Source organism: Pan troglodytes, chromosome 6 (assembly GCF_028858775.2).
Source record: "Pan troglodytes isolate AG18354 chromosome 6, NHGRI_mPanTro3-v2.0_pri, whole genome shotgun sequence".
Taxonomy (NCBI): domain Eukaryota; kingdom Metazoa; phylum Chordata; class Mammalia; order Primates; family Hominidae; genus Pan; species Pan troglodytes.
In genome coordinates, this window is record NC_072404.2 from 121,243,819 (window position 1) to 121,269,884 (window position 26,066).

Below are 26,066 nucleotides of genomic sequence, written 5' to 3' on the forward strand. Positions count from 1 at the left end.
GTGTGAACAGGAGCCAGGGTCCGGAGCAAATGCAGAGCCAACCGAGGGCAAAGCCTCACGCTCCAAGGGAGGAGCTGGCAGAAAGGGCACAAAGGCGGGTGCCATGAAAACTTCTGTGAAGCAAATATGATTTTCAAAAAGCTGTAGGGTTGTCTACTGTTTAAAGAAATGCCCAGTAACTCCATTTGGAAAGCAAATAAGCCCCTACTCTGTTTAAACCTGGCTTGTGTACCGGGTTTGTGTTCTGCCATTAAGTCTTTTGTCTCAGCCACTGAAAGTGGCAGGACTCATCTGAGTCCCTAATTCTCTCTGGGTCCTGCCCTGCTTCTGCAAAAGATGATGGGGAAGGGCACAATGATGGAAGGAGTAACTCAAGGGAACAGAAGCCTGGAGTCTGGGGACTTGGCTAACAGGGCTGTTGTACATGGGTTGGCCAAACGGATTCAACCTTAAGCAAATGTAACCAGTTCTGGTGGGCGTGGTGGCTGACTACTGTAATCCCAGAACTGTGGGAGGCTGCAGTGGGAGAATCGCTTGAGCCCAGGAGTTCGAGACCAGCCTAGGCAACATAGGGAGACCCCGTCTCTAAAAATAATAGAAAAAATTAGCCAGGCATGGGGGCGTGCACCTGTGGCCCAGCTATTTGGGAGGGAGGCTGAGGTGGGAGGATCACTTGAGCCCGGGAGGTCAAGGCTGCAGTGAACTATGATTGTACTACTGCACTCCAGCCTGGGTGACAGAGCTACTGCCCCTTCCCACCCAAAAATGTGACCAGTTCCTCTTTTCCAGTGGATCACCTTCTTCTTGCCAGTCTGGCTGGGATTCTGTCCCATTAAGTGTAAAAGGTGCTTGAACCCACAAGCTCCAGGTCCTTATCAGAAGAATCAAACCACCAGCTGGTAGACAATGGGGTCTGGGGCCCATCGAAGGTCACTTGAAACCCCACACAGAGGAGGTGATTAATTAGGAGAGGGGACAGCACTGAGGAGGAAAGGACTGTCAAGGACTCTTCTGGCCTGTGAAACCACTGAGAGAGAGACAGGGGGGTGACACCAGCTCCTCTGGGACCAGCAGGGCAATCACTATAAAATGCTTAAATGTCCCAGTTAATGGAGAATGGGTGAAATCCAAAGTCACGGGAAGTAAATGTTGCCACATCGTCCTGTCCTCATGTGGGAGATGCATTCTGTGCCTTTCCCAGCCACTCCAATCCAAAGGATCCTCTTTGTCACTGCCCTCTCAGAGACAGTGACAACTAGGGCATCTCTGTGGCTGAAGAAGGTAAAGGACTTTCACACCCACTTAGCAGGCATATCACCATCAAAAGGACACCTCTAATGTGGCAGTATTGAAGAGCGATCTCCGCTCCATCATCCTAGAGAGCGCACCCTTCATGAAATTACTAACAATCCCAATGCCATGAGGGAAACCGAACAGCGGCCTAGAAGATGTTCAAAAGGAGGAAAAAGAGAGAAATCATCACTCTAGATAGACGCCCCTGGAGTTGCTTGGCAACCATCTTTGCTAATACCTTCTCCCAAAAAGGAACACAGTTTGCATTAGCTCCTGTGATTTCCCTGAGGCCAGGACTCTGGCCACAGAGGCCCCAAAGCTGGGGCCTTGGAAAGAGAGAGCGTTTCCCTGATGGGGAGACCCAGGGCCCTATCAGGAGGCCACTGGCTTACACAGTCAAGGGGGAATGAAAGGTAGTTCAGCCTTGCCATTTTGCTTAAAGAACAAGCTCTCTTGGGCAAGGATGGTGAGAGGATGAGTGAAGCCAGGTGCCCAGGTGCAACACTTAAGGGGCACTCACTCCGCACTTGCAGAAGCCCCCGTGAGCCCCTCCTTAAACAGGTGTCCTGGGTGCCTGCTTGCTTCCCCTTAATCCTAACCCTGCTCCTAGGATGACAGACATCAGGACACAATGCTTAGAGCACAGCCTCTGGAATCAGCCTGCCTTGGGGTTCAGGGCAGCTCTACTATTCCCCAGCTATGTTACCTTGGGTAAATCACTTGACCTCTCTGAGCCTCAGCTTCCCAATCTCTGAAATAGGATTGATAACAGGATTTGCCTCACAGGGTGGTCATGAGGATTAAATGCGAACATGCACATTTAGCCCTGTGCCTGGCACCTAGTTAATGCCCAATAAAAGACAGCTAGGATTGTTACTTAAAAACAAAACAAAACAAACAAAAAAACACATAAGTTGGGCTGTGTTTAGCCCAAAAGGTACCAGAAAAATAAATTTAAAACACAAACAAAAAACTCCAAAAGGAAATACATAAGCAGCTCCCTAGAACCCCTGAACCTGGATCTATAGAATCAGAATCTCTGTGGGTGGTCCTGGCATATTTGCTTTTAAAAAGCTTCCCAAGGAATTTTCAAGGTAGGCAGGGTTGAGAACCACTTCTCTCAACCAATAAACAGTAGTTCTCAAAGTTCAGGAAACATCAGAGCCACCTGAGGAGCCTGTTTAAAATGCACATTCCTGGTCAGGTGTGGTGGCTCACGCCTGTAATCCCAGAACTTTGAGAGGCCGAGGTGGGAGGATCACCTGGGCTCAGGAGTTTGAGACCAGCCTGGGGAATATAACAAGACCTTGTCTCTACTAAAAGTCAAAAAAAATTAGGCAGGCATGGCAGCACACGCCTGTAGTCCCAACTACCTAGGAGTCTGAGGTAGGAGGATCACTTGAGCCCTGGAGATCGATGCTGCAGTGAGCTTGATCGTGCCACTGCACTCCAGCCTGGGTGGCAGAGAGAGGCCCTGTCTCAAAAAAATAAATTAAAAAAAAAAAAAAAAAGCACATTCCTGGTTCCTGTGCTTCACTCCCGGTTGTTTCGTTTTAGTATGACCAGCCTGGGGCTGGGGGCACGAAGTACCCTACAGGACAACACAGCAGGGTCTCCAGAATGAACACACTTTGCAAAACATTGAAACAGATTCATTGGTTTTTTTTTTTCTTTTTTTCGAGACGGAGTGTCACTCTGTCCCCCAGGCTGGAGTGCAGTGGTGCAATCTCGGCTCACTGCAACCTCCGCCTCCCGAATTCAAGCAATTCTTCTGCCTCAGCCTCCCAAGCAGCTAGGACTACAAGCACATGCCACCATACCTGGCTAATTTTTGTATTTTTTTTAGTAGAGATGGGGTTTCACCATATTGGCCAGGCTGGTCTCGAACTCCTGACCTCATGATCCACCCGCCTCGGCCTCCCAAAGTGCTGGGATTACAGGCATGAGCCACAGTGCCCAGCCCCAGATTCACTCTTGAAACTAACAGTACAGGGACACCAGTCCAATCCCTTTGTCTTTATTCGGGGCATCCTTAAAGAACTGGAGACATACAAGTTGACAAAAGATGCCTGGTGAGCCCCAGGCATCCCCCGGAGCAGTAAGAACGCAGTCTGTCCCCGGAAGTGGCAGCTCTTAAGACAAAGGCGAAGACCCAAGTGCCTGGTAAAAACAACGATCATCACAACAAAGGCTTCCATTACTGAGTATCTACTTTATACCAGATAGCATCTCATTTATTTCCACAACAATTCTGAGAGGTACTATTATTCCTACTCTGGAAAAGAAAAGTAGAAATTGAGGCTTAATTTAATACACAGCCAATAAATGGTCAAGATTTAAATAATGCTCCATTAAACTCCCAAGCCTGCAATGCCAATGAACCTTTTTGTGTGTGGTAAAATACACATAACATAAAATTTACCATTTTAACTTTTTTTTTTTTTTTTTGAGACAGAGTCTCGCCGTGTTGCCCAGGCTGGGGTGCAGTGGCGCGATCTCAGCTCACTGCAACCTCCGCCTCCCGGGTTCAAGTGATTTTCCTGCCTCAGCCTCCTGAGCAGCTGGGACTACAGGCACGTGCCACCATACCCAGCTAATTTTTTGTATTTTGAGTAGAGACGGGGGTTTCACCGTGTTAGCCAGGATGGTCTCGATCTCCTGACCTCGTGATCTGCCCACCTTGGCCTCCCAGAGTGCTGGGATTACAGGCGTGAGCCACTGCACCCAGGCCATTTTCACCATTTAGTATGTGTACGGTTAGTTCTGTGACATTAAGTATATTCACAATGTTGTACAACCATCACCACAGTCCATCTCCAGAACTTTTGCATCTTCCCCAACTGAAACTCTGTATCATGGAAACACTAACTCTCCGTTTCCCCTCCCCCAGCCCCTGAATATCCACCATTCTACTCGCTGTCTGTATGAATCTGACTACTCTAGGAACCTCATTATAAATGGAATCACAGAGTATCTGTCCTTTTGTGACTAATATACTTTTTGAGAACTGGACTATCACCTTGGTCTGATATAACCAAACTGGGACCATGTCTCCAGCATCTTCCATACCCCTGGAATGCTGAACTCACCTGTGGTTAATATCATCGGACTGGGTGCCCTGTGTCCCCACCCCACCCCAGGACTCTGTGGCCTGTCAATGCCTTGAGGTAAGGTCATGTAACTCCCACTCCTCCTACAGTTAAGGGTATCCTTATACCATTAATGTTCACAGATTTACAATTAGCATCACAGAATCAGGTACACCGATAAGTGCTTCTGTGTTCAAAGAGCCTGTCATCGACTCACTTTTATCTTCCCCATTATGGTGACCTGGTGCCACTTTGTCCTGCCCTGGAGAGTATTTATTTGGTTTCCATTTCTTCTGTAAACACTTGATCCCTTAAAATTGGCAAGCAGAATTGTGTTGAGAAACCACAGGTACAAGGATAAAGCGTCTCCATAAAAACATTGCTTTCCCCACAGCAGAATTCCAGCTTCACTTATAGACGACTAGAGCAGCCAGGTCTAGCCCCTGAATATTAAGGATGCTCCGCTGTAGCCTCAGCCCACTTGCAAGAAGGGATTTCCTGAGGTTTCATCATTAGTTCAAGCGCCTCAGGGTCCAAATCCAGGTCCACTTGGCAGTCTGAGCTCTACCACAGGAGAGAGTAAGAGAATGCCAGCCAAACGGCATCAGCTGGGAGCACGTAATCAGCAGAACACTGGACCGGGAGATTTAGGAGACAGACACACACAGAAGTCAGTCCTTGCCATTCCTACAATATTCTGAAAAAGTAGAACCCACTGGCTAAAGCTCTCCCTCTCCATTACGGCTATGTTTGATTATTGCAATCACTCAGTGACCACTGTCTCCAGGTGTGAGTAGTGGGCCACCTCAGTGTGTGGGGTCCTTAGAGAAGAGGGATTTGACCAGGACAAGGTCTCACTGCATTGGGTACTACCATCTTATGCCTACTTCTGAAATATGTCATGAATGAAACAAAATGTCATAAACGAAGCGTTAGCCTGAAGGATATAAATGCAACCAACCCGGAAAACCATACAGAAACAAATCTGCCTAACTTTTCTAAATCAATTCTGCAGCAGAGACGGCAGGCCCCTGGGAACCGCTGGCTGAAAGCATCAACATGGCCTCACAGTCTTAACTGATGCTGCAGACCACCTGGCACACAGGTCAGAAGGCCTCAGGAATCAGACCCTCCCCTGCCCTTTGTACCTTCCTGGGCTTAACATGGAAATCATGAAAGCAGCCACTTTGCTTTCCGTCATGTGCATCCCCATTTCAGACATATCCCATGGGTAATCAAACTGCAGAGAACGCCAGTTGTATTTTCAGCCTGACTTTAAATATAAACTGAAATCCTTAATGTTTCACCAATGCGATGTGGTACTTTTGACATCGGGGGCCACTGTATAATAAATGCCATCATTACCAGAATTGATGCTTTGGGTCTCCTCCACCCACAGTGAAGGAGGGTTAGGCCACCCAGAATTAGAACCTGCAACTCACTATTGTCACCAGTGACTGCAGACTGGACTCCAAGGTTTGGAAGAGTCATCTGGGGAACTTTGGGAGGAGGGTTCCCTGGGGGACTGAGTCTTCTCTCTCTTTAGATCCTCCCAAATGTAGCTCAGCACCAGGGGATAGTCACAGTCCAGGTATATCTGCTGAGTAATCGACAAGGCTGACTTACATGGGCTGAAGGCCTAACACATGGACAGATATTGGCAGAATATTTCCGTGAGTATCTTAGTCTATTTTTCTTGTGTTTTTACCTCTCCAGCCTCACCAGCCAGTGATTCTCTATCAGAGTGATGTGTCCCCCTGGGACATTTGGCAATGTACGGAGATATTTTTGGTTGTCTAAACTTGGGGGAGGGGAGGGAGGCAGTGCTGGCATCTAGCAAGTGGAGGCGCAGGATGCGGCTCAGCATCCTGCCATACACAGGACAGCGCCCCCAAAAAGAAGCATCTGGCTCAAACCATCAGTGGTGCCACTGGTGAGAAATATTACACTACTCTGTGCTTTGCTATCTTTACTCCGGCAAGAGGACTTTTTAGGTTCAGAACAGTCTATATTCTCTGGCACTTGGGCCTTTATCCCTGTCGTTTCCTCTAACTCTGTCCTGCCCAGCTCTACACATGGGTAACTTCCTGCTTCCTCCAGGTTTTAGCTTACATAAAATTTCCTCTGGGAGGCCTGCACTGAGCCCCTACCTCAGTGAGGCCCCCCACCATGACCTCCAGCAGCACCTGAGTTTCCCTATCAGAGCACTCATCGCCGTCTACCTGTACTTTTGCCACCAGGCTGGAAGCACCCTGAGGGCAGGCAGGGGTTGTGGTTTTTCGCTGCTGTGTCCCTGGTGTCTAGCCCAGTGCTGGCACGTCAGGAGAGGTCCCTCCAGGTCAAACACATAAGGGAGGCTGAGAAACAGTTGAGAGTATTAAAAACTTGGCAAGACACCCAGAGGCTTAAATTGTTACCCTACTATGCAGGCACCAAAAGAGAGCATGGCGACTTCTCATGAACTGACATGGACAGCTCTCTAAGATAAATGGAAATGGCAAGATATCAGCTAATACTATAGGTTTCTATCATTCACGTGAGAACAAGAAGACAAAATTATATATGTATCTACTTGAATGCACACAGAATATCTTTGGAAGAATACACAAGCAACTGGGGATGGGGTGGGAGGGAGACTTACTTTCCACTTGGATAGCATTTTGAATTTTGTAACATGAACATTATTAAAAAATAATAAGTAGTTTTAAAATGAATGTGTATGTGTGTGTAATGGTCTACATCTTCTAGCAGTAAAAACATTATTCTCATAGAATGATACAGGATGAGACCCTGGTACAGGGCAACTTAGAAGGCAAATTATCATATACAGTGCTTCAGTGTGTCCATCCTCACTTCCTGTTGTGGAAGGAGACAGAGCCACATTTCTTCCACACGGGAACCCAGGCACAAGGAAATAATTGTATGTATAAAGAAATACTCATTTTGGAAGCTTTGTATTTTCCAAACTAGATGATCAGGATGTCCTTTCTCATCTGTGTTGTGTTGGTTGTGGCATGCCCCTGCTCCATCAGTGGGCTGCACCTGTAGAGCTTATAGGTCTCTAAGCCCTTCCCTTCTCCTCCGTCTCATCTTTCCTCCCTACCACCTTTAAGCAGCTCCATCTCTCCCATCCTTCCATCCCAAAAGCTGGGCCAGATAAGAGAGATGATAATGTAACGCCAAAGTGAACAAATGTTACTGCTTGTTAGCAAAAGGGGAGGAAGGTAGGCTTAATGGGGAATGAAGTTGAAATTAATGGTAAAAATGAGGTTTATCTGTGTAATCTGTGGACTTTGTGTCTTCCCATCTCCTATTAACATAGATAACAGAGTTGTCTATAATGATAAAGGGAAGCTGTTCGCAGTTTCCCATAAATCTCCATGGCCTGCTGCTGGCTTCTCTGGCTTGGATTCTAAGAAAACTTCATGCTTAACCAGGTCAGTTGCCACCTTCTCCAATTTGCTCCCATCCAGCCGCAACTGCAAGACTCCTAAGCCTGAGCTGAACATGCTCCTATGTTCTCTGCACCCTCCTATATTCCAGCTCAATTCCACCAGCATCTCAGAAGAACAGCAAACTCATAGTCACAGCAATATCTTACTGGCCCCAGCACAATTTTCAAATTGGAAACTTTCCACCAGTTTATCTACATCACTTCAAAACATGTGGGAACGTTAAAACACAGGCAAGTTTTCAAAGTGACAAGTGTAGGCTTCCAAGAGACCCAAACAGGAATCTATTCAGGACTTTTTTTTTTCTCAGTGATAAAATAAAACAACTTATCGATCATTGAAAAAAGTTTTTTAGATCTCCCAGTCCCTAGAAAGAACTTTGTATAAACTCTTCTTAGCCATAGGCCATATACAGCCTAAGTATTATTCGACAGCTGTTGATAAAACTTATCAATGATCACTTAACTGCACTCTATTAAAAACATTGATATCTGGCCGGGCACCGTGGCTCATGCCTGTAATCCCAGCACTTTGGGAGGCCGAGGCGGGCGGATCACAAAGTTAGGAGATCGAGACCATACTGGTTAACACGGTGAAACCCAGTCTCTACTAAAAATACAAAAAATTAGCCAGGTGTGGTGGTGGGCACCTGTAGTCCCAGCTACTCGGGAGGCTGAGGCAGGAGAATCACTTGAACCTGGGAGGTGGAGGTCGCAGTGAGCTGAGATCGCACCACTGCACTCCAGCCTGGGCGACAGAGGGAGACTCCATTTCAAAAAAAAAAAAAAAAAAAATTGATATCCATAGAAATTGTTTCTTTAAAAAATCATTAGTGTCATAAAATTATAACAAAATGGTTTACTCTAAAAATAAAGTTTCTGCTACGTATCTTTTCTTTTCATCACAGATTAGTTTAAAATCCTAATTAGAATAAAGTTTTCCAGAGCTAGCTTCATTAATAATGATAATAATAGTAAAAGCCAACATTCATTAAGCACTTACTATGTGCTAAGCCCTTTTGTATTATCTCATTTAATCATCACAACAACCTTATTCTTTTCTGTCTTATAGTTAGGGACACTTATGAGGCACAGGAACCCTATTCCTTATCTATGAATTGGTATTCTTTAAAAAAAACTTCAGGTGAGGCAAGGGGAACATCTTTCTAAATCACTGAGAGCTTTTCCCTAATTAGCTTGAAAAAGCTGAGGAGGAAATTATTTGAAAAGGTTAGCACAGAAGAATGGCTGTCCTTGGAATTTTCTCTCATAAACACCTTTCACAGATTAGGCTAATAAGGTTTCTGGGAGTCCTCCTCTCAGGAAATCTGAATGCTTGACTGATCCAAGCTGACTGGGGTCAAATCATTCCTCACTAGGGGAACACATTGGGTTTTGGACTCAGAACCCCACTTTTCTTGGAATGCTGAAGGCCAGATACCATTCACAAATGATTTGCAGCAGAATATTGCTTGTGTATGAGATGCAGTGATTTTTGCCACCAAGAAGTTATAAATTGAGAAAATAAACCCAGTTATTTTTGAAGTAGTTTAAGATATTTTTAATGTGAGGGCTTGGGTTTTTTTTTTTTTTTAAGTTTCTTTAGAAACAGTTTGCCTGCTATAACTGCATCTCAAAGGAAGGTACATTCAATAGAGAAGCTTGGGTTCAGAGGTCTCAAAGGGACCTTAGAGGACATTCAGTCCCACCCCCCTTTCTTTAAATATGGACGAACAGGCCAAGAGAAGTGAAACGACTTCCAAAGGGCATAGATCAAAATGTAGGAAGCTGACTCAAAGTGCTCTCCTGCTCCTTCCAGTACCCAGGTTGTCCTGGATATAAGCCCATCTAAGCATATCCACCCATGGATCTAGCAACGCCTTCTGAACCCAGGTGATGACAACATTCAAAAGTATTTGGGGCCAGGTGCAGTGGCTCATGCCTGTAATCCCAGCACTTTGGGAGGCTGAGGCAGGCAGATCACCTGAGGTCTGGAGTTTGAGACCAGCCTGGCCAACATGGTGAAACCCATCTCTACTAAATATACAAAATTAGCCAGGCGTGGTGGCGTATGCCTGGACTCCCAGCTACTTGGGAGGCTGAGAAAGGAGAATCGCTTGAGCCCACGAGGTGGAGGTTGCAGTGAGCCAAGATCACGCCATTGCACTCCAGCCTGGGCAACAAGAGCGAGATTCTGTCTCAAAAAAAAAAAAAAAAAAAAAAAAAAAAAATTGGCAAATTCCTCTTAGCTATAATTTAGCTAATTTTAGATGAAATAATAACAATGACATGAAAACTTTATTACAGACATTTCAAAGCATCCAGTTAACATTTCATACATTATAGGTGGAGAACTGAAAGAAATGGAAAGAATTGAAAGAAAGTTTAAACGGGTGAGGAATGGGGAACTGTATTACAGTAATCAAGTTATTCAAAAAGTCTGCAAGTCCTTGCTGTGTCTTCTGAAGTTGTGGCCAGATAGGGGTAGAAACCAAAATAATTTTTTTTTTTTTGAGCTGGAGTCTCGCTCTTTCACCCAGGCTGGAGTGCAGTGGTGCGATCTCGGCTCACTGCAAGCTCCGCCTCCCAGGTTCATGCCATTCTCCTGCCTCAGCCTCCCAAGTAGCTGGGACTACAGGTGCGTGCCACCACGCCCGGCTAATTTTTTGTATTTTTAGTAGAGATGGGGTTTCACCATATTAGCCAGGATGGTCTCGATCTCCTGACCTCCTGATCCACCCACCCCAGCCTCCCAAAGTGTTGGGATTACAGGCGTGAGCCACCATGCCTGGCCAAACCAAAATAATTCTTATTTCACATTTCCAGCCTAACTTCTCTTCCTGAGTTTAGTCTATTAAAAATATATGACACCAATGTTCATAGTGGCATTACTCAAAATGGCCAAAATATGGAAACAACCCAAATGTCCACCAACAGATAAGTGGATAACAAAATGTAGTATATATACACAATGAAATATTATTCAGCCTTAAAAAGGAATGAAGTACTGATCCATGCTACAACATGGATGAGCTATGAAGAGATGCGAAGTGAAATAAACCAGATACAAAAGGATACAGATTGTATGACTCCACTTATATGAGGTATTAGAATAGGCAACTTCATAGAGACAGAAAGTAGAACAGTGGTTACCAGGGCTGAGAGGAATGGGGAATGGGGAGTGATTGCATAATGGGTACAGAGTTTCTGATTGGGATGATGGAAAATTTGGGAAATGGAAAGTGATGATAGTTGTGTAATATTATGAAAGTACTTAGTGCCACTGAATTGTATACTCAAAATGGTTAAAATGATAAATTTTATGCTATGTATATTTTACCACAAAAAAAAAAAAAAAACATCAAAATCGGAACCACCCGCCACGCACGGTGGCTCATGCCTGTAATCCCAGCACTTTGGGAGGCCGAGGCGGGTGGATCACGAGGTCAGGAGATCGAGACCATCCTGGCTAACACGGTGAAACCCCATCTCTACTAAAAATTCAAAAAATCAGCCGGGCTTGGTGGCGGGCGCCTGTAATCCCAGCTACTTGGGAGGTTGAGGCAGGAGAATGGTGTGAACCCGGGAGGCGGAGCTTGCAGTGAGCTGAGATTGCGCCACTGCACTCCAGCCTGGGCGGCAGAGCAAGACTGCGTCTCAAAAAAACAAAACAAAACAAAACAACACAACAACAACAACAACAAAAATCAGAACCACTTCCCTTAAATTCCCAGTTGGAATTTCTAAACTGTATTTTGTTCATTCATTCCCATTAAAGCCGAATTTCTTCTCAAGACCTGCTTAAAGCCAACAGTGTCATGGACAATCTACATACATTCATAAGCACAGGTACACAGCCACACACAGGCTACTTTGTGTCCTTCAGTGACCCATCCACAAACATGTATCCATCCCAGGACTTTGTTGATCACTCCAACAAGAGGGCCCATGGCAAGCATTACTGGAGATCCAGGTAACCAAATAAACACCCTGTCTCAGCTCGACCCTTCAATTTCTCACCATGGGGGAATACGTATTCAGTATATAGATATTTTATCTATAAAGAAAACTGCATGCATATATACCAGAAAGACCATCGGGAATTGCTCACCCAAGTCTGTTCCACCAGGCCTGTGAACAAAGAGATTTCAGCCCATATATGGCTATTTTGGTGAAGTTAGCAATTTCAAGTTACACTGAACAGTGGGTGTCCTTAATGCAAATGTGTATAATTAGGAGCTAAATCTTTGTACCTTTATAGGACAAAGGACCTAATAAGCGGGATGTACCACCTGTGACTTCTGAGGAAAGGAGAGCTTTTCATTTTTTCTTAAAAGAATCCGTTTCTCAGCCAGGCATGGTGGCTCATGCCTGTAATTCCAGCACTTCGGGAGGCCAAGGTGGGCAGATCACAAGGTCAAGAGATCAAGACCATCCTGGCCAACATGGTGAAACCCCGTCTGTACTAAAAATACAAAAATTAACTGGGTGTGGTGGCACGTGCCTGTAGTTCCAGCTATGCAGGAGGCTGAGGCAGGAGAATCGCTTGAACCCGGGAGGCGGAGGTTGCAGTGAGCCAAGATCGTACCACTGTACTCCAGCCTGGCGACAGAGTGAGAATCCGTATCAAAAAAAAAAAAAAAAAATCTGTTTCTCATGAGGCAAAGAGAATCTGAGAACAACAGTCTTCTGAAATAGAAACAGGGACTGGGGGGAAAGGATGTGAGTTTTGTGTGTGATAGTCATAACCCATCACCCAGACCTGAGAGGTGCCAATCCTGTGCTATACCATGACCTTTACTCAACTTTAATTTAAAGATTTCCACAGCCTCATCATATTTTATGGACATGTTGCCAGTAGCCTGATAACTGGGTCTTGCAAGCACTTAAAGATCTCAAGAGTTTGTGTGTGAAGAAAAATAATCTCTAGTGATGCTTCCCACTGCCAACACACATGAACATTTAACACAAATAAGCTGCCACTTGTAAGAAGTCCACTTGACATCAATCCCTCGTGCATCCTGAAGACACATGTCAAGATCACACTAAGATATTTAGAAGCAAACATCTTTAGAATAATGTTTTGTTCCCAAAGTGCTTAATTAGCAGAAACACTATGCTAGGGAACTGTCCTTGAATATGTACGCATTTTAACCTTCATGTTATTTTTTCTGAAGCACAAAATTTCCTCTCAGTGGATGGTCAGGAAATGATTGGGCATAGACAACCAACCATCTGAAGTGTTGATTCATAAAATGAGTTCCATCTTTCCACGCAGGCTTCAGCTGCCTTCCAGGGTGACATCCCTTTTTATGAGGGGGACCATTCTTTGGCATCTAATGGCCTTTTCTCCATTCATTTGGGATGACCAATGCACCTATGGCCTACTTATGTCTGAACTCTTTCAATACCACCAACCTCTTCTGTCCCCTTGTGCCATCTTCCCACCCCCAATTTCAGCCAATTATGTTTATAAGACATCAGTTAGTGAATCACAATTCAAATGAATCCATCTATTTGCTTAGCAGCAAGTGGCCCCTGGAGTTGCTCCATTTGAAGCCCATAGGCCAGAGTTACATACGGCAGGCTTGCAAATGAGAACAGGATATGATTTATTTATGACGACCATATGTGTTTGATGCCCAATTGCAGCAGGTTGTGGCTTCTCTTGCATATCTTGGTCTGGGATGACCTATCTACTCAGTGTGTCCCATTTCAGGTACCGTATTTCCATGCTGGGAAAAGAGAGATGATGACTGCTGAGGGGCTGCACATACAGATGCTCCTGACCCTGCTTGTCACATAACAATCTGTGACCAAATGCAAAGTGGGCCAAATGTAACTTGCTGCAAAGGTTTGCCATGTACAATGGTTTTCAGTGGTGAGTGGAGAAGTAGCTGCTGGTATGACTGACCATGTGGGGTTCATTAAGCTGTTGTGCATTCACCCACGAGAAAGGCTGGGATGCTTGTGAAGGGAACTCCACTCTTCATTTCAGAAATTTTAACGCCCCACCATTTGGCAATGATGCTCCCAAGGAGAATGGCAGATATGCATCAGAAGGTTCAAACGTGGAGTCCAACTGAAGTGCAGTAAACTTCTGCCTTCAACAGTCTCACCCCCCTTTACCCCCCCAGTTGTATTTATACTTTGAAAGAAGTTAACATGAAGCAGTAGTCACCTGGGCGTGCTCAATTTTTGACAAGCCTTAGTCACTCTGTACCCAGCAGAACAATTCACATTATATTCGAAATCCTGTGAAGATTCTGCCACACATGCTAACACTAAAATGCCAGTAGCTCCACTTACCTTCTTTATTAAGCCTCATAACCTCCCTGCTTTTTCCACCCTCTTTTCCAGCCTCTTCTAAATCTACATCTGCAGATGAAAAAGAAAAGGAAAACAGAAAATAAGGAAAAAAGGGGGGAAAAAAGCCAAAGTCAAGGGGGGAGGGAGAGTGTTTATTTGCAAACAGATCGATATAAATACTGTATATGAAATTCTTTCAAAAATTGACAATGCAACATTTTCTCCCAAGTCTGGGTTTCCATCTACCTGGCCCAGATAGGTACCCAAAAAACTATGCAAGCAGCAACAGAGTAGCCTTTTAAACGGACAACACCGTGGGGCTGCGAGCCCACCCCGCGGGCTGCCACGGGGAGCCGGGCACAGACAGACAGACAGCCCTGGCAGCCGGGCCTCTCCCTGTGCATTGATGATCTGTCTCTGTGTGTATTTATTTAGAGAGAGAGGGAGAAGCATGGAGGACACCGGGGGCCACTCTCTCTCTCACACACACACTTTTTCCCAGTGGCTCTAGGTGAATGGAAAGGTTACAGGATAATAAAAGGAGGAGGAGGCGGTGGGGTTCTTACTGTCGGAGCAGTGTAATTTGGCGGCGTCGATCCAGGAGGACCAGGGTTTGCCCAGAAACGCCTCCGGACTGGGCACTTTGCGATCCAGTGTCGCCATTGCTCTTCCTTCTTGTTGCTTTTTCCCTGTTCCTTCGGCAGCAGCAGCCGAGAGACACGGGATTCGAGAACGCTCCGACGTCATCTTCGGAACGTTCCGACATTGAGTGTTCTGAAAGGGGGAGGGAGGGAGGAAGGGCGGGATGGGAGGAGGGCGGCGGAGGAGGAGGGGAGAGGGGGCGGAGGAGGGGCGGGCGCTCGGGCTCCCGGAGCCGGCTCGGTGGGGCTCGCGCGCCCGCGGCCGCCAGGGGCAGCAGAGAGGCACCTGCAGTCCGCGCCCGCCCGCCCGCCGGGGGCCGCCCGCCTGCCGGGGAGGGGCAGCGCGGACGGGCGAGCGCCGCGTGCGGGAGAGCGAAGGCTGCAGCGCGCCCGGCAGCCGGGATGCAGCGGCGCCGCCCAAGCCTGGGGCGCAGGGGTCGGGGCACACGGGGATAGGCCCGACGCGGGGCCGAAGGAAGGGTGGTCTTTCCCGCAGAGTTGCCGCTGGAGGACCGAAAGTTTTGCAGGCAGCCCTTGCTTCCAGCTTGTCACTCTCTCCCCGCGTCCCTGTCGCCCAACGCGAGGCGCCCCGGTTGGGGTCCCGACGGCTTGGTGGGGAGGAGCCGTGAGGGGTTGCGCCCCCCACCCCCACCCGAGCCAGGGAAGGGACCCTGGTGACCTCGCCTCCCAGCCCTCACCCCCGTCACCCCTTTCTTCTCTTTCCCGGAGGACTTTGGACCATGGAGATTCTGCAGTTGTTGCTCTGGGAGCTGAAACCAGTGGGTAGATGTCGTTCTGAAACGCAGGTGAGTTTGGAGCGCGACGAGCTACCTTCCCATCTCAGGCTGCGGGACGTGCAAAACTCAAAACTTAGGGCCCCCGGACCCCCGGGTTCCCTGCGCGGTGCGTATCTCCGGCTCTCAGAGAACCACTGCATGGACTTTGCTCCAGGGTCAGCAGAGCGGGAGGGCGAATTTACGGCTCTTGGAAGACGATGCTAACGGGCCTAGCCCCTGAGCCATTTCCAGCGCTCCCTGCCGTGAGACGAGGGTGGCCCGGGTTTGCACAGGCAACCTTTGGCCAGGAATCTGATTCCTGGGAGAATTCACTTCAGGCTTAACTGCTCTAGCCAGCTAGAAAGGGAGCGCTAGATTTCCTCTGGATTTTGGACGTTGGTTGAGATTTTCACCCTTTAAAGAAGGCTTTAAAAAGTCTTCTGTTACTTCTTTTTAACAAATCCTTTTGTTTACTAGAATTATCTAAACTATATGGACACCGCCCTCACCCCACAAGCGACATATTTTTTTTTCTCTCTTTCGCCAGCACCCTTTTAGCTCTCACCACTGCTGTTTCCCAAGTTGTCACAGCTGAAGCGCACCGATTGGAAGTTGCTTTGTACTGACTGAGTTCTGCCCTGGCTGAGCCATCTAATAATTTCCCTGAGCTTGGCACCCTGTATCGCTAAGCCAGTGTTAGGATGGGCGATGAAGGAGGAGCTGCGGATTTGCCTTTAGTTGTGATGTTTGTGTGAGTCGGCTTGTTTGTGTCAGACTCAGATAAACTGCATTTGCCTTTGCTCTCTTTCGAAGGGCTCCTACATAGCCAGGGTGTCGCTGGGTGAAGAATTCCCATTGTAAGAATTGGTGGTGTTAACAAATATGTATTACTTGTTGACCTCTTGTTATATGCTAGACCCTGGGCTTGACATTTCCTTCCTTCCTTTTTTCCTTCCTTCCTTCCTTCCTTCCTTCCTTCCTTCCTTCCATCTGTCCATCTTAAGTCAACCAATATTGCCTGTCATGGAACAGCTGTCCCCTCCTGTCAGGAGGGAAAGATAAGTGAGACCCATCCTCACCCTCACAGAGATGCAGTCTGGTGGCCTCTGGAAGAAGGAAGTTGTGAAACTTACCGATTCCTTGGGAAAACAGGCAGGTACACAGGGACTGGCTGTGCAGTGGGTGGGGTGGTCTCTCAGCTGTGCCAGTTCATAGAGGAACCGAAATCTAGTTAGGAGTGAACAGAAACTGCGTAACAGAAGATGGGCTCTGCTCTGCATCTTGGAAATTGCCAAAGATTTGTAATGGTAAGGTGAAGACTGGTCTTGCGGAGGGAGGGGGAATAATGGTATTAGCAGAGGCTTCAAGCTGAGTATAAACATGGTGTGTTTGGGTGTTGAGCATGGTTTGCCTGGGATGGAGAATTGTTACTGGGGGCTTGGGGGTGATGCATTTTGATACCCAGGCCTGGATCAAATTATGGAAGGCACCAAACGGCAGCCTAAAGAGTCTGGATTTTGTTTGACAATGGGGAGCTACTGAAGGGCTTTCTGTACCATAAAGATAAGTTAAAAGTGTGAGTTAGAAAGATTGGAGTACGGAGCCTGGTTAGAAAAGTAGTGCTGCAATATTCATGGTGTGAAGAGATGAAAGCCTGAACTTTGGTGGTGCTATGCAGGTAGAGAAGAGGAGACAGGTGTGAGACTGTGAAGAGAGCACCTGATCAGAGGGTGTGCTGTTGGGCTAGATTTAGAGGTGGGGAGAGAGAATGCGAGAGCTCTGAGGCATGAGTAATTAGATGCTGGAACATTTTCCCTTTCCCTTCTGCTTCCCTATTTTCCCTCTATTTATTATCTATTTTGATGTTTATTCCTGTGTTGTTGTGCATGCAAGGAAAGTGTGGGCAGCGGCTAATGTGGCCCCAAAGGTCTGTACCTCCTGGTGTTCATGCCCTTGTGTAATCCTCTTTTCTTTAGTGTGGGCTAGACTTAGTCACTTGCTTATAACAAAGAGAATATAGCAAAAGTGGTGGGATGTCATTTCTGAGGTTAGGGTACAAAACTGCTGTCACTTCTGTTGCTCTCACTCTCTCTTGCATGCCCTGTCTTGCTCTAAGGGAAGCCCACTTCCATGTTGTAAGCTGCCTTATGGAGAGGCCTGTGTGGCAGGTAACTGAGGGAGGCTTCTGGTCATCAGCCAGTGGGGAACTGAGGCCCTCAGTACAACAGCCAGTTAGGAGCTTAATCCTGCTAGTAGCTATGTGAGTGGGCCACTTGCTGGGAGTCAGTGACTTGAGCTTCCAGAATGCTGTCTCCTCTTCTGGGAGCTACTGCAAACCACTCAAAAAAATCAAAGGTGGCTTATCATCAGAAGTCAGGACACCTCAGTTATAGTGAAGCAAATCAGTGGTTCCATATTTTAACATGAGCTTACTTTCCCAGCAGAGTCTCTCAAGTGGAGGTTACTACACAGGACCTTGAAGAGAGTTTGACAGCCCAAATATTATTTCCTTCTATTTGGGATGATTTTACTCCACAGTACGGTAAATTGTGGGCTAGAATCTAAAAGTGATTTAGCATCTCTACAAAAGAAGACTTCATAGGCATTGCCACATTTAATTGATAACAGAGTAGATCTACATTGTTGCAGTTAGTTATGGAGTATAATTGTAGAGTTGCTTTACTCTAAGCCTTCTCCAGTCTCTCCATTGACTATAGACATAATAATACTGACTTGTTGAAACTATAACCCATCTATGACTGTGTTGGATAACATGACTGTCAATCAAATTGCATAACTGAGAGGCAGAGAATAAAGCATCGCTCATCAAACTACTAGACATTTACACTTGACTTTGGATGAAAATTGAGGTCAGTTGGAAGTAGTGTTCAGGTTTACATGCTGTGTATGTATTACATACATATCAATACTCATATATCAACTATATATGGTGATCGATTTATTACAGAATTGAATTCCTTTTGGTAGTAAATAATTACAAATACTGTTAGAGGCAACAAGAATCTAATACATCCTTAATAAGGATAAAGTGACCTGTAAAACAGTAATTTAAAGCATATTAGTATAATGTCTATGTGATAAAACTATCTAGCAAAGGCAAAACACCCTCTTCCCCTCATGATTAATGTTTAGGAAGAAAAAAGGATGTAAATATTTTTATTGTTTTATTATCTTTCTTAGGAAAATGACAGTGTGGTTAGTTTAATTAAAAAGGAGAGTCTCCCATAGACCAAATAAAGAAATCTGTTCTGTTTTAATGACAATGGAAAATACCTATTTAACTTGAATAACACCTGGTTCTGTAGAAATGTGCATCTATTATGTATCCTGCATTCACTTAGTCTGATTCATGTGCTGTTTCACCACATTATTGAAAAGAAGAGAAGAGGGAATGTTAGCTCTCTCATTTGAGGATATTAAACTCCTGCTGGGGTTGAGGCACGGTGTGAGCACCCTACTTCCTACCTAGACTGTTGGGAGTTACCTGGAGGCAATGAGGAGAAAATGACATGTTCCATTAGAATGAGGCATCCCCGGAATTATTTGATGTTCTTTGCCTTAATTGAATCCATCTGTCCCATCTGCCACTCTTCTCTCTAAATTTATTTCCCTAACCCTTTCTCCCTGAGAATTATAATTTGGGGGAAATTTGTTACCTACATTGTTACCTTTTATAAAAGCTCTTGGCATCTGGAGGGCAGGTGTGCCTTCTACTCTGCCTTGCTAGACAACTTTACCTGCCTCTTTCCTGCCCCTTGCAGGCTGCTGGATTAAAAACAGGACTGGATAAAAGGCCCGCAGTAGCAACAGGAGTGGGAACGAAAATAGAAATTCCAGGCTTTTACTTATTGGTTTCAATACAGAGCCCTAGCCATGTGCCAGGCCTGGCTAACCGTGGACTCTATTAATAAATATAACTACACAAACATTTGCATTCTGACTGGGTCAGAACAGCCAGCACGGGAGTGTGTTATCTCAAGGGAAAGCTGTCTTAAAACTCTTGACTGATTCACCTGTGACTTTGGCCAGATGGTGCTCCCTGGAATTGCTCTGGTGCTGAAGGTTGAGGTCATCTCTGTTCCCCAGAATGTGGCAGATCCAGCCCCATTCCTGACCACTATCCTTTGCAAGGACGAGACAGGAGAGATGATAGCTTCTCTTTAGGATTCTTGGAGAAATCACTTTTGGCCCTTAACCTACATATAAAGAAATTTAACATTAATGTACACATATTGATTTGAGCAAAGCCCATCCATATCTCCAAACCTACCATTTACTATGGTGCAGGAGGCAGTACAGGGTGGAGGCCAGAGCATAGGCTTGAGATGGGCAGGTATGAATTAGAATTGCCCTTTAGTCATTTGCTTGAGAACCTGCCTTGATCCATCTGAACCTCAGGCTCCTCATCTCTGAAATGGGTAGTAAAGCTCTTCTCTTGGGATTGTTGTGAGGATTAAGTGAGATTCTGGGTACTGAGCCCCAGGCATAGGGCCTGGCACACAGTGGACAGTGGTTCAATGTTCACTGTGATGATTACTTCAGTTTCAGTGCATCGTTTAGACAGCAGCTACCAGTCAGAGACAGGCTGACACTGACCTAGGAGTAGCTCCTCTGGTTGCTTCTGACAGACATCCTTCTGCTTAGAAAGGAAACTTAAGCACTTCTCTCTTTTACATGGAGCTGCTGGCCTGCATCAGTTATGTGGAGGCCTCTGTCTGAAACCTCTGCCCAAAACCTCCTCTTGACATATACATCATGGTAATATATAAATATACCTTTCTTCAGGAAAGGTCCTAAAAGACCGTTTGCTATGCAGAGGGACTGCAAAATCCAGTTTGGTTGCAGACAAAACTGCCTTTGCATGATGAGGTAAATAGTTGTCTTAAAACTAAGTAGAGTGTGATTTCTGCTTGTTACTGTTTTCTTTGAAAAATTTGTTTCTTCCATAAAAGAAACTTGACAGTGAATTTTGAAAGTCATGTGATATAGTTTGGCTGTGTCCCCACCCAAATCTCAACTTGAATTGTATCTCCCAGAATTCCCATGTGTTGTGGGAGGGACCCAGGGGGAGCTAACTGGATCATGGGGGCTGGTCTTTCCCATGCTGTTCTCGTGATAGTAAATAAGTCTCACGAGATCTGATGGGTTTATCAGGGGTTTCCGCTTTTGCTTCTTCCTCATTTTTCTCTTGCCGCTGCCATGTAAGAAGTGTCTTTTGCCTCCCACTATGATTCTGAGGCCTCCCCAACCATGTGGAACTGTAAGTCCAATTAAACCGGTTTGTTTTTTTTTTTTTGGAGACGGAGTCTTGCTCTGTCACCCAAGCTGGAGTGCAATGGCACAATCTTGGCTCACTGCAACCTCCGCCTTGCAGGTTCAAGCGATTCTCCTGCCTCAGCCTCCCAAGTAGCTGGGATTACAGGCATCCACCACCACGCCTGGATAATTTTTGTATTTTTAATAGAGATGGGGTTTCACCACATTGGCCCGGCTGGTCTTGAACTCCTGACCTCAGGTGATCCACCCACCTTGGCCTCCCAAAGTGCTGGAATTACAGGCATAAGCCGCCATGCCCAGCCTAAGCCTCTTTTTGTTCCCAGTTTTGGGCATGTCTTTATCAGCAGTGTGAAAACAAACTAATACATCATGAATAAACATGTTCTCCTCATGAGATAGTAAAACAATAGAGATAAGGGAGAAATATCCCCTTCAAATGTGGTCACTCCTGTACCCCCAGGTCTAAAGGCATTTTTCATACCATTTTCTACACATTTACCTACAGTATATGTCTGTCATTATGGGTGTAGATGATATTGCTGTGTGCATTGTCTTTTTTTTTTTTTTCTTTTTAATGTGAATAGTATCACTTCACGGACATTTTTCTGTAATTTTCTTTTTTCACACGTGCTGTTAAATGTTATTATGTGTGGAAATACCTCATTCTTTTAAACTGCTTCATGGTATTCCATAAAATGTTCCAGGGTCTATTTATCTGTTATTTTTATTCTTATTTATTTATTTATTTATTTTTCGAGACAGAGTCTTGCTCTGTTGCCCAGGCTGGAGTGCAGTGGCACAGTCTCGGCTCACTGCAACCTCCACCTCCCAAGTTCAAGTGATTCTCCTGCTTCAGCCTCCCAAGTAGTTGGGATTACAGGCATCTGCCACCATGCCCGGCTAATTTTTGTATTTTTACCAGAAGTGGGGTTTCACTATGTTGGCCAGGCTGGCCTTGAACTCCTGACCTCAAATGATCCACCCACCTTGGCCTCCCAAATATTTATCTGTTAAGTTGATAGACATTTAGGTTTCTAGTTTTTATGAAAAATAGGTAGTCAACGTCTTTATTTTTATGTATGCTTCCTGGGCACGTGAGGAAGTATTACTACCCAGAAATAGAATTGCTGGGTATGTGCATTTTTAATTTTAATAGTTCTGCCAGATTGTCTTCTGAAGTAGCTGAGTAATTTATACTTCCACTAGCAGTACAGAGATGTGCCCATTTCCTTAATTAATGCTCCACATTTTCAAACCTTTTAAATTTTGCCAATGTTATGAGTAAAAAAAATTTGATTTGTATTTCCCTCATTTGTGGTGTGTTTTTGAGCATTTTCCTCTCATGTTCATTGTATTTGTACTCTGTAAATTGCTGTTAGTATCCTTTGATGATTTGTCATTGGTATTATTTAGAGCTGCTTATTGATTTGTAGGAATTCTCTATGTATTCTCGATTTGGATCTTTTCTCTATTTGGAAACAATGTAATTTTCCACCTTGTTGCTTTTCTTCTTTTGACCTTGTTTATGGCATCTTTTCCACACATGCTTTTTCTCCCCTTTGGAAATAGTCGACATTTCAGGCTTTTCCTTGAGGCCTTTTGTTTTCTGTGTCTTGCTTAAGAAGACCTTCACTTCCTCAAGGTCATAAAATAGTTTCTTATATTTTCTCTTTATGCTTTATAGGTGTTTGGTTTTTTATTCAGATCTTGGATCTTTTGGTTAATGATGTGAGGTAAAAAGTTAATTTTCGATCTTTTTCCAAACAGTTACCATTTATCCTGAGAACCATATATTGAATAGTTTATCCTTTCTGTAGAGATCTTTCTTATGCTTATTTTCCAAACACCTGGGTCTGTTTCTGAGCTCTTTTTCTGTTCATTGTTTGAACTGTTTCTTTTCTTGCACCAATTAATTACTCTTCTTTAAATAATATGCTTTGTGGTCTACAAAAAATCTTTTTCATTATAGATTTAGTAAATTCTATCTCTAAAAAATTATTTTTTTTAATTCCTGGGAAGTGTGTTATATACATGACATTGTTCAACATTTGCCATGTCTAGAAGATCATAGGAAGCAGAGCCTCACCTCATGCCCACAGGATGCTGTAAAGATGGGCCCAGCGACTACAGCCAGCTCAGATCTTGGTGAAGCTTCCCCTGAGATGATTTTCCAAGACAAATATCTCAGACTTGGGGAAATGAATTATTGAGAGATATTGTCTTCTAAGTTTCTAAAAAGGCCAACCTCTGTGGGTGGTGGTTGGGAATTTTCTTGAATGATGTGGACGCTCCCAGCTGTCCGTCAGGCCAGAAGGGAGAAAGTAGAGCCATGGAAAGTGAAGGCTGGAGGAGAGGGAGACAGCAGACCTGAGACAGGGCATGGAACCCCTGGGCTTCCCAGAGGGGAAGGGACTGAAGGTCTCCCTGGGTGGTGGGAGAGAAGCAGGTGGACCCTGTGGGCTGGGAGCTGGGCCAGGCAGCGTCTGGAAAGAGGACCTGTCTGGAATGACCAAGGTGTGACTCTGGAATCCTTCAAATCCAGTACCCAGTTGTAAGGTTTTCTGTGTTGTCATTTCTTTTATTTTACCCAAGTTTTTATTAAATGACCTAGCCTTCGATAGCTGTGCTATGGGAAACTAAATTATGAGTTGATACTGCTGTAGGAGCCACAACAGGAAGGCTGCAAGTATCCAACTTCATGCCAGCCCTGTGTGGTAACAGCACCATTATTCAAGAGAAGATGGCAATGCTGGGAACCCGGCAGGCAGCCAAGTACCAAGTGAGCAGAGGGGGATGCCTGAGCTGTGATGTTGTCCTTAACACTTTCCCCCAGCCCTACCTTTTAATACCCTGCAAAGGAGGAAATCCTGGAAGTGAGAGACCAGAGTCTGGGTTTCATTTATATGACAGGAAGTAGAAGCTAGAACCTTTAAGGTCACAGAACACCCATAGTAGAACTTAAAGTCCAGGTCTCCTTTGGTGGGAGGCCAGCTTGCTGTTTCCCAAGAATGATGCTACGGCCATAAATTTGAATTTCTGTGTAGGCCAGTGTTTCTCGACTGTGGGCAGTTTTGCCACCCCCTCGTCCCAGAGGACATTTGGCAATGTCTGGAGACATTTTTGGTTGTCATGACTGGGGGGTGAAGGTGCTACTGATATCTAGTGGGTAGAAGCCAAGGATGCTGTTAAACTTCCTACACTGGAATGCACAGGACGGCCCCTACCTCAAAGGTTGATCACGTCCAAAATGATAGTGATGAGATCGAGAGAAGCCCTGATGTAGGCCAGTTAATTTTAGGTTTTCTTTTTTTTTCTTTTTCATTCCTAGATAATAAATGCCTAACTCTCACCAACTACCTTGCCATCGTGGGTTTCTTCGATCAGAAATCTAGTAAGAGGGTATGGTGGGGGCTGCGAGACCCATCATCACTACCAAAAAACATGAAGTCTTTTCACTTTCAATATGTGAAGACCTAAATTATGTAATTGGATGAATGATATTTGTAGAGTCAAAGAGAATGTGAGCTCTCCATCTTATGGGTATAGTTATTATGTAATAATCAAGTAATGTGGTCTTTTATTGTCTTAATCTTTCACAAACCATTGCTTTCCTACTCCAATAGGAAGCCTGATCAGTGCTAAGACACTGATACTAGATAGCTCTTATTATTGCCAATGTATGGATGATGAAACTGAGGCTCAGAGACGAAGTAAAATAAAGCATGGCTCCCCCCTACTGGTTTACTATATTCCAAAGTTATTAAACACCTGGCCAGCACTGCTGTGTAGGTTGTACACTGCACAATTGTGTCCCTTCTAAGGAGTCAGTGTTCAAATCACAGACATCAGAGATTTATTATGATAATTTTTCTGGCAGATGGCAGTAAAGTAGCTTATTCTAACAAAATTGGGAATATAAGGACTATTTTCTAACAGATGGAAGGTTTTTTGAAGCAGGTGAGCCTTTTCCTGATGCTCACTCAGGTGCTAGATGGACTAGCAGAAAGAATGGCGTCATTGATGTCCCTTTGTATGTGTTACCAGTTCATCTGGGAATTTTACTTTTTGCTGGAAAAGGAGTCACCCTCCCTTGCCAACCACATGTGTGGTTATACATTGGTATTGCAGAGTGGTGCCGTTTACAAGTAATACATTTGAGTTGGCAGATTTCCCAAGGTTTCTTTTGTGTATGAGAAACATAGTGCCTTGGGTCATGGAATAAATATAAGAGCCTCGGTATCTAATTTTGGTTGTTCACACTTCAGTTAGGGCTTAAGTCATCCTAAGCTAGGCTTGGAAGAAAGAGACATTGACATTTGTATTAGTTTAATAAATTTGGCAGCGGGGAGGTGCAAAGAATGTTATTTCAATTATAGATTGACCCATGATTGATTTAGCAACATGCGTTGCTTAGGTTGTAATCGATGCCAAGTAATGGCAGGTTCTGGACTCTTAGGAAGGTGGGCACAAATGTTGGGGAATTGATCAATGGATGAGCTCCATATTGGCCTTCTGCAGGGAGAATAAAAATACAAGTAAAATATTGTAAGATGGGAGTGATAGCATTGTAGATGTTAACACAGCCTGTCCAAGCTTTTATCCTTTGTACCTACGCAGCCATTTTTTTTTAACACATGGGACACTATTCTTCAACAGATTTGTTCTCTTCTAAGTTTGTTCTGAATCTGTAGTGTGTGTCATTTCACGGTGTTTTAAAGAGGAAAAGGCCTTGCTTCAGTTGAGAAGGCTTTGATTTTTCCACCTACACAAATACCCTGGCATTCAGGGAATTCGGCTAATTTAAAAAATTATCTCTTATAATGCCTAGTTACTACCCCAGTTTGTGTTGGAGGTGGAGTATACAAAGGAATTACAACCCCCACTTTATAATCGGGATAAGAGAGGTTGACAGACTTACCTTGCCTGGCCCAGTGCCAAGTGCCAAGTGGTATAGACTAAGAATAGTTGCTTCTCACGAGGAGCTTATTTAGTTTGAGGGAGATTGTGTGCAATCAATAATTAGGAAACAGGATAGCCTGTGAGAAGATGCTGATCTGATGTGCAGGTAAGAAATATCACAGGAGGCTGAGCAGCACGGATGGCTGTGGTGGGCAGCAAAGTCGCAGGAGAGAGGAGAAACTTGAGCCCCGCTGTGAAAGGCAGGGAGGATATAAATAGCTGGTGGGCAGAGTGACCCAGGGCTGAAGGA

General features: G+C 45.0%; 1 protein-coding gene and 1 long non-coding RNA gene across 16 annotated transcripts in view; one reads left to right on the forward strand and one right to left on the reverse strand.

Annotated features, from left to right (window-relative positions):
- The window catches only part of ATXN7L1 (ataxin 7 like 1), a 267,713-nt gene extending 252,661 nt beyond the window's left edge, over positions 1-15,052 (reverse strand). For 5 of the 14 annotated variants that reach the window (XR_010158928.1, XM_009453946.5, XM_009453941.5 and 2 more), the window contains exons 1-2: positions 14,709-15,052; positions 14,143-14,211 (exon numbers count right to left, since the gene is read on the reverse strand). Coding sequence is in view for 12 of the 14 variants with exons in the window: in XM_009453946.5 (XP_009452221.3) it covers positions 14,143-14,211; positions 14,709-14,889 (250 nt within the window). In the remaining 2 variants the exon portion in view is untranslated. The remainder of the gene's footprint in view (positions 1-14,142; positions 14,212-14,708) is intronic. The other 9 variants (XM_054656228.2, XM_001162005.7, XM_009453948.5 and 6 more) reach the window with 4 other exon arrangements.
- Positions 15,053-15,088: 36 nt separating this feature from the next.
- Positions 15,089-26,066, forward strand: part of LOC129135561 (uncharacterized) — a 64,578-nt gene continuing 53,600 nt past the window's right edge. Inside the window, exon 1 of one of the 2 annotated variants that reach the window (XR_008536517.2) lies at positions 15,089-15,589. This is a non-coding gene — a long non-coding RNA (uncharacterized LOC129135561). The remainder of the gene's footprint in view (positions 15,590-26,066) is intronic. The other variant, XR_008536518.2, reaches the window with a different exon arrangement.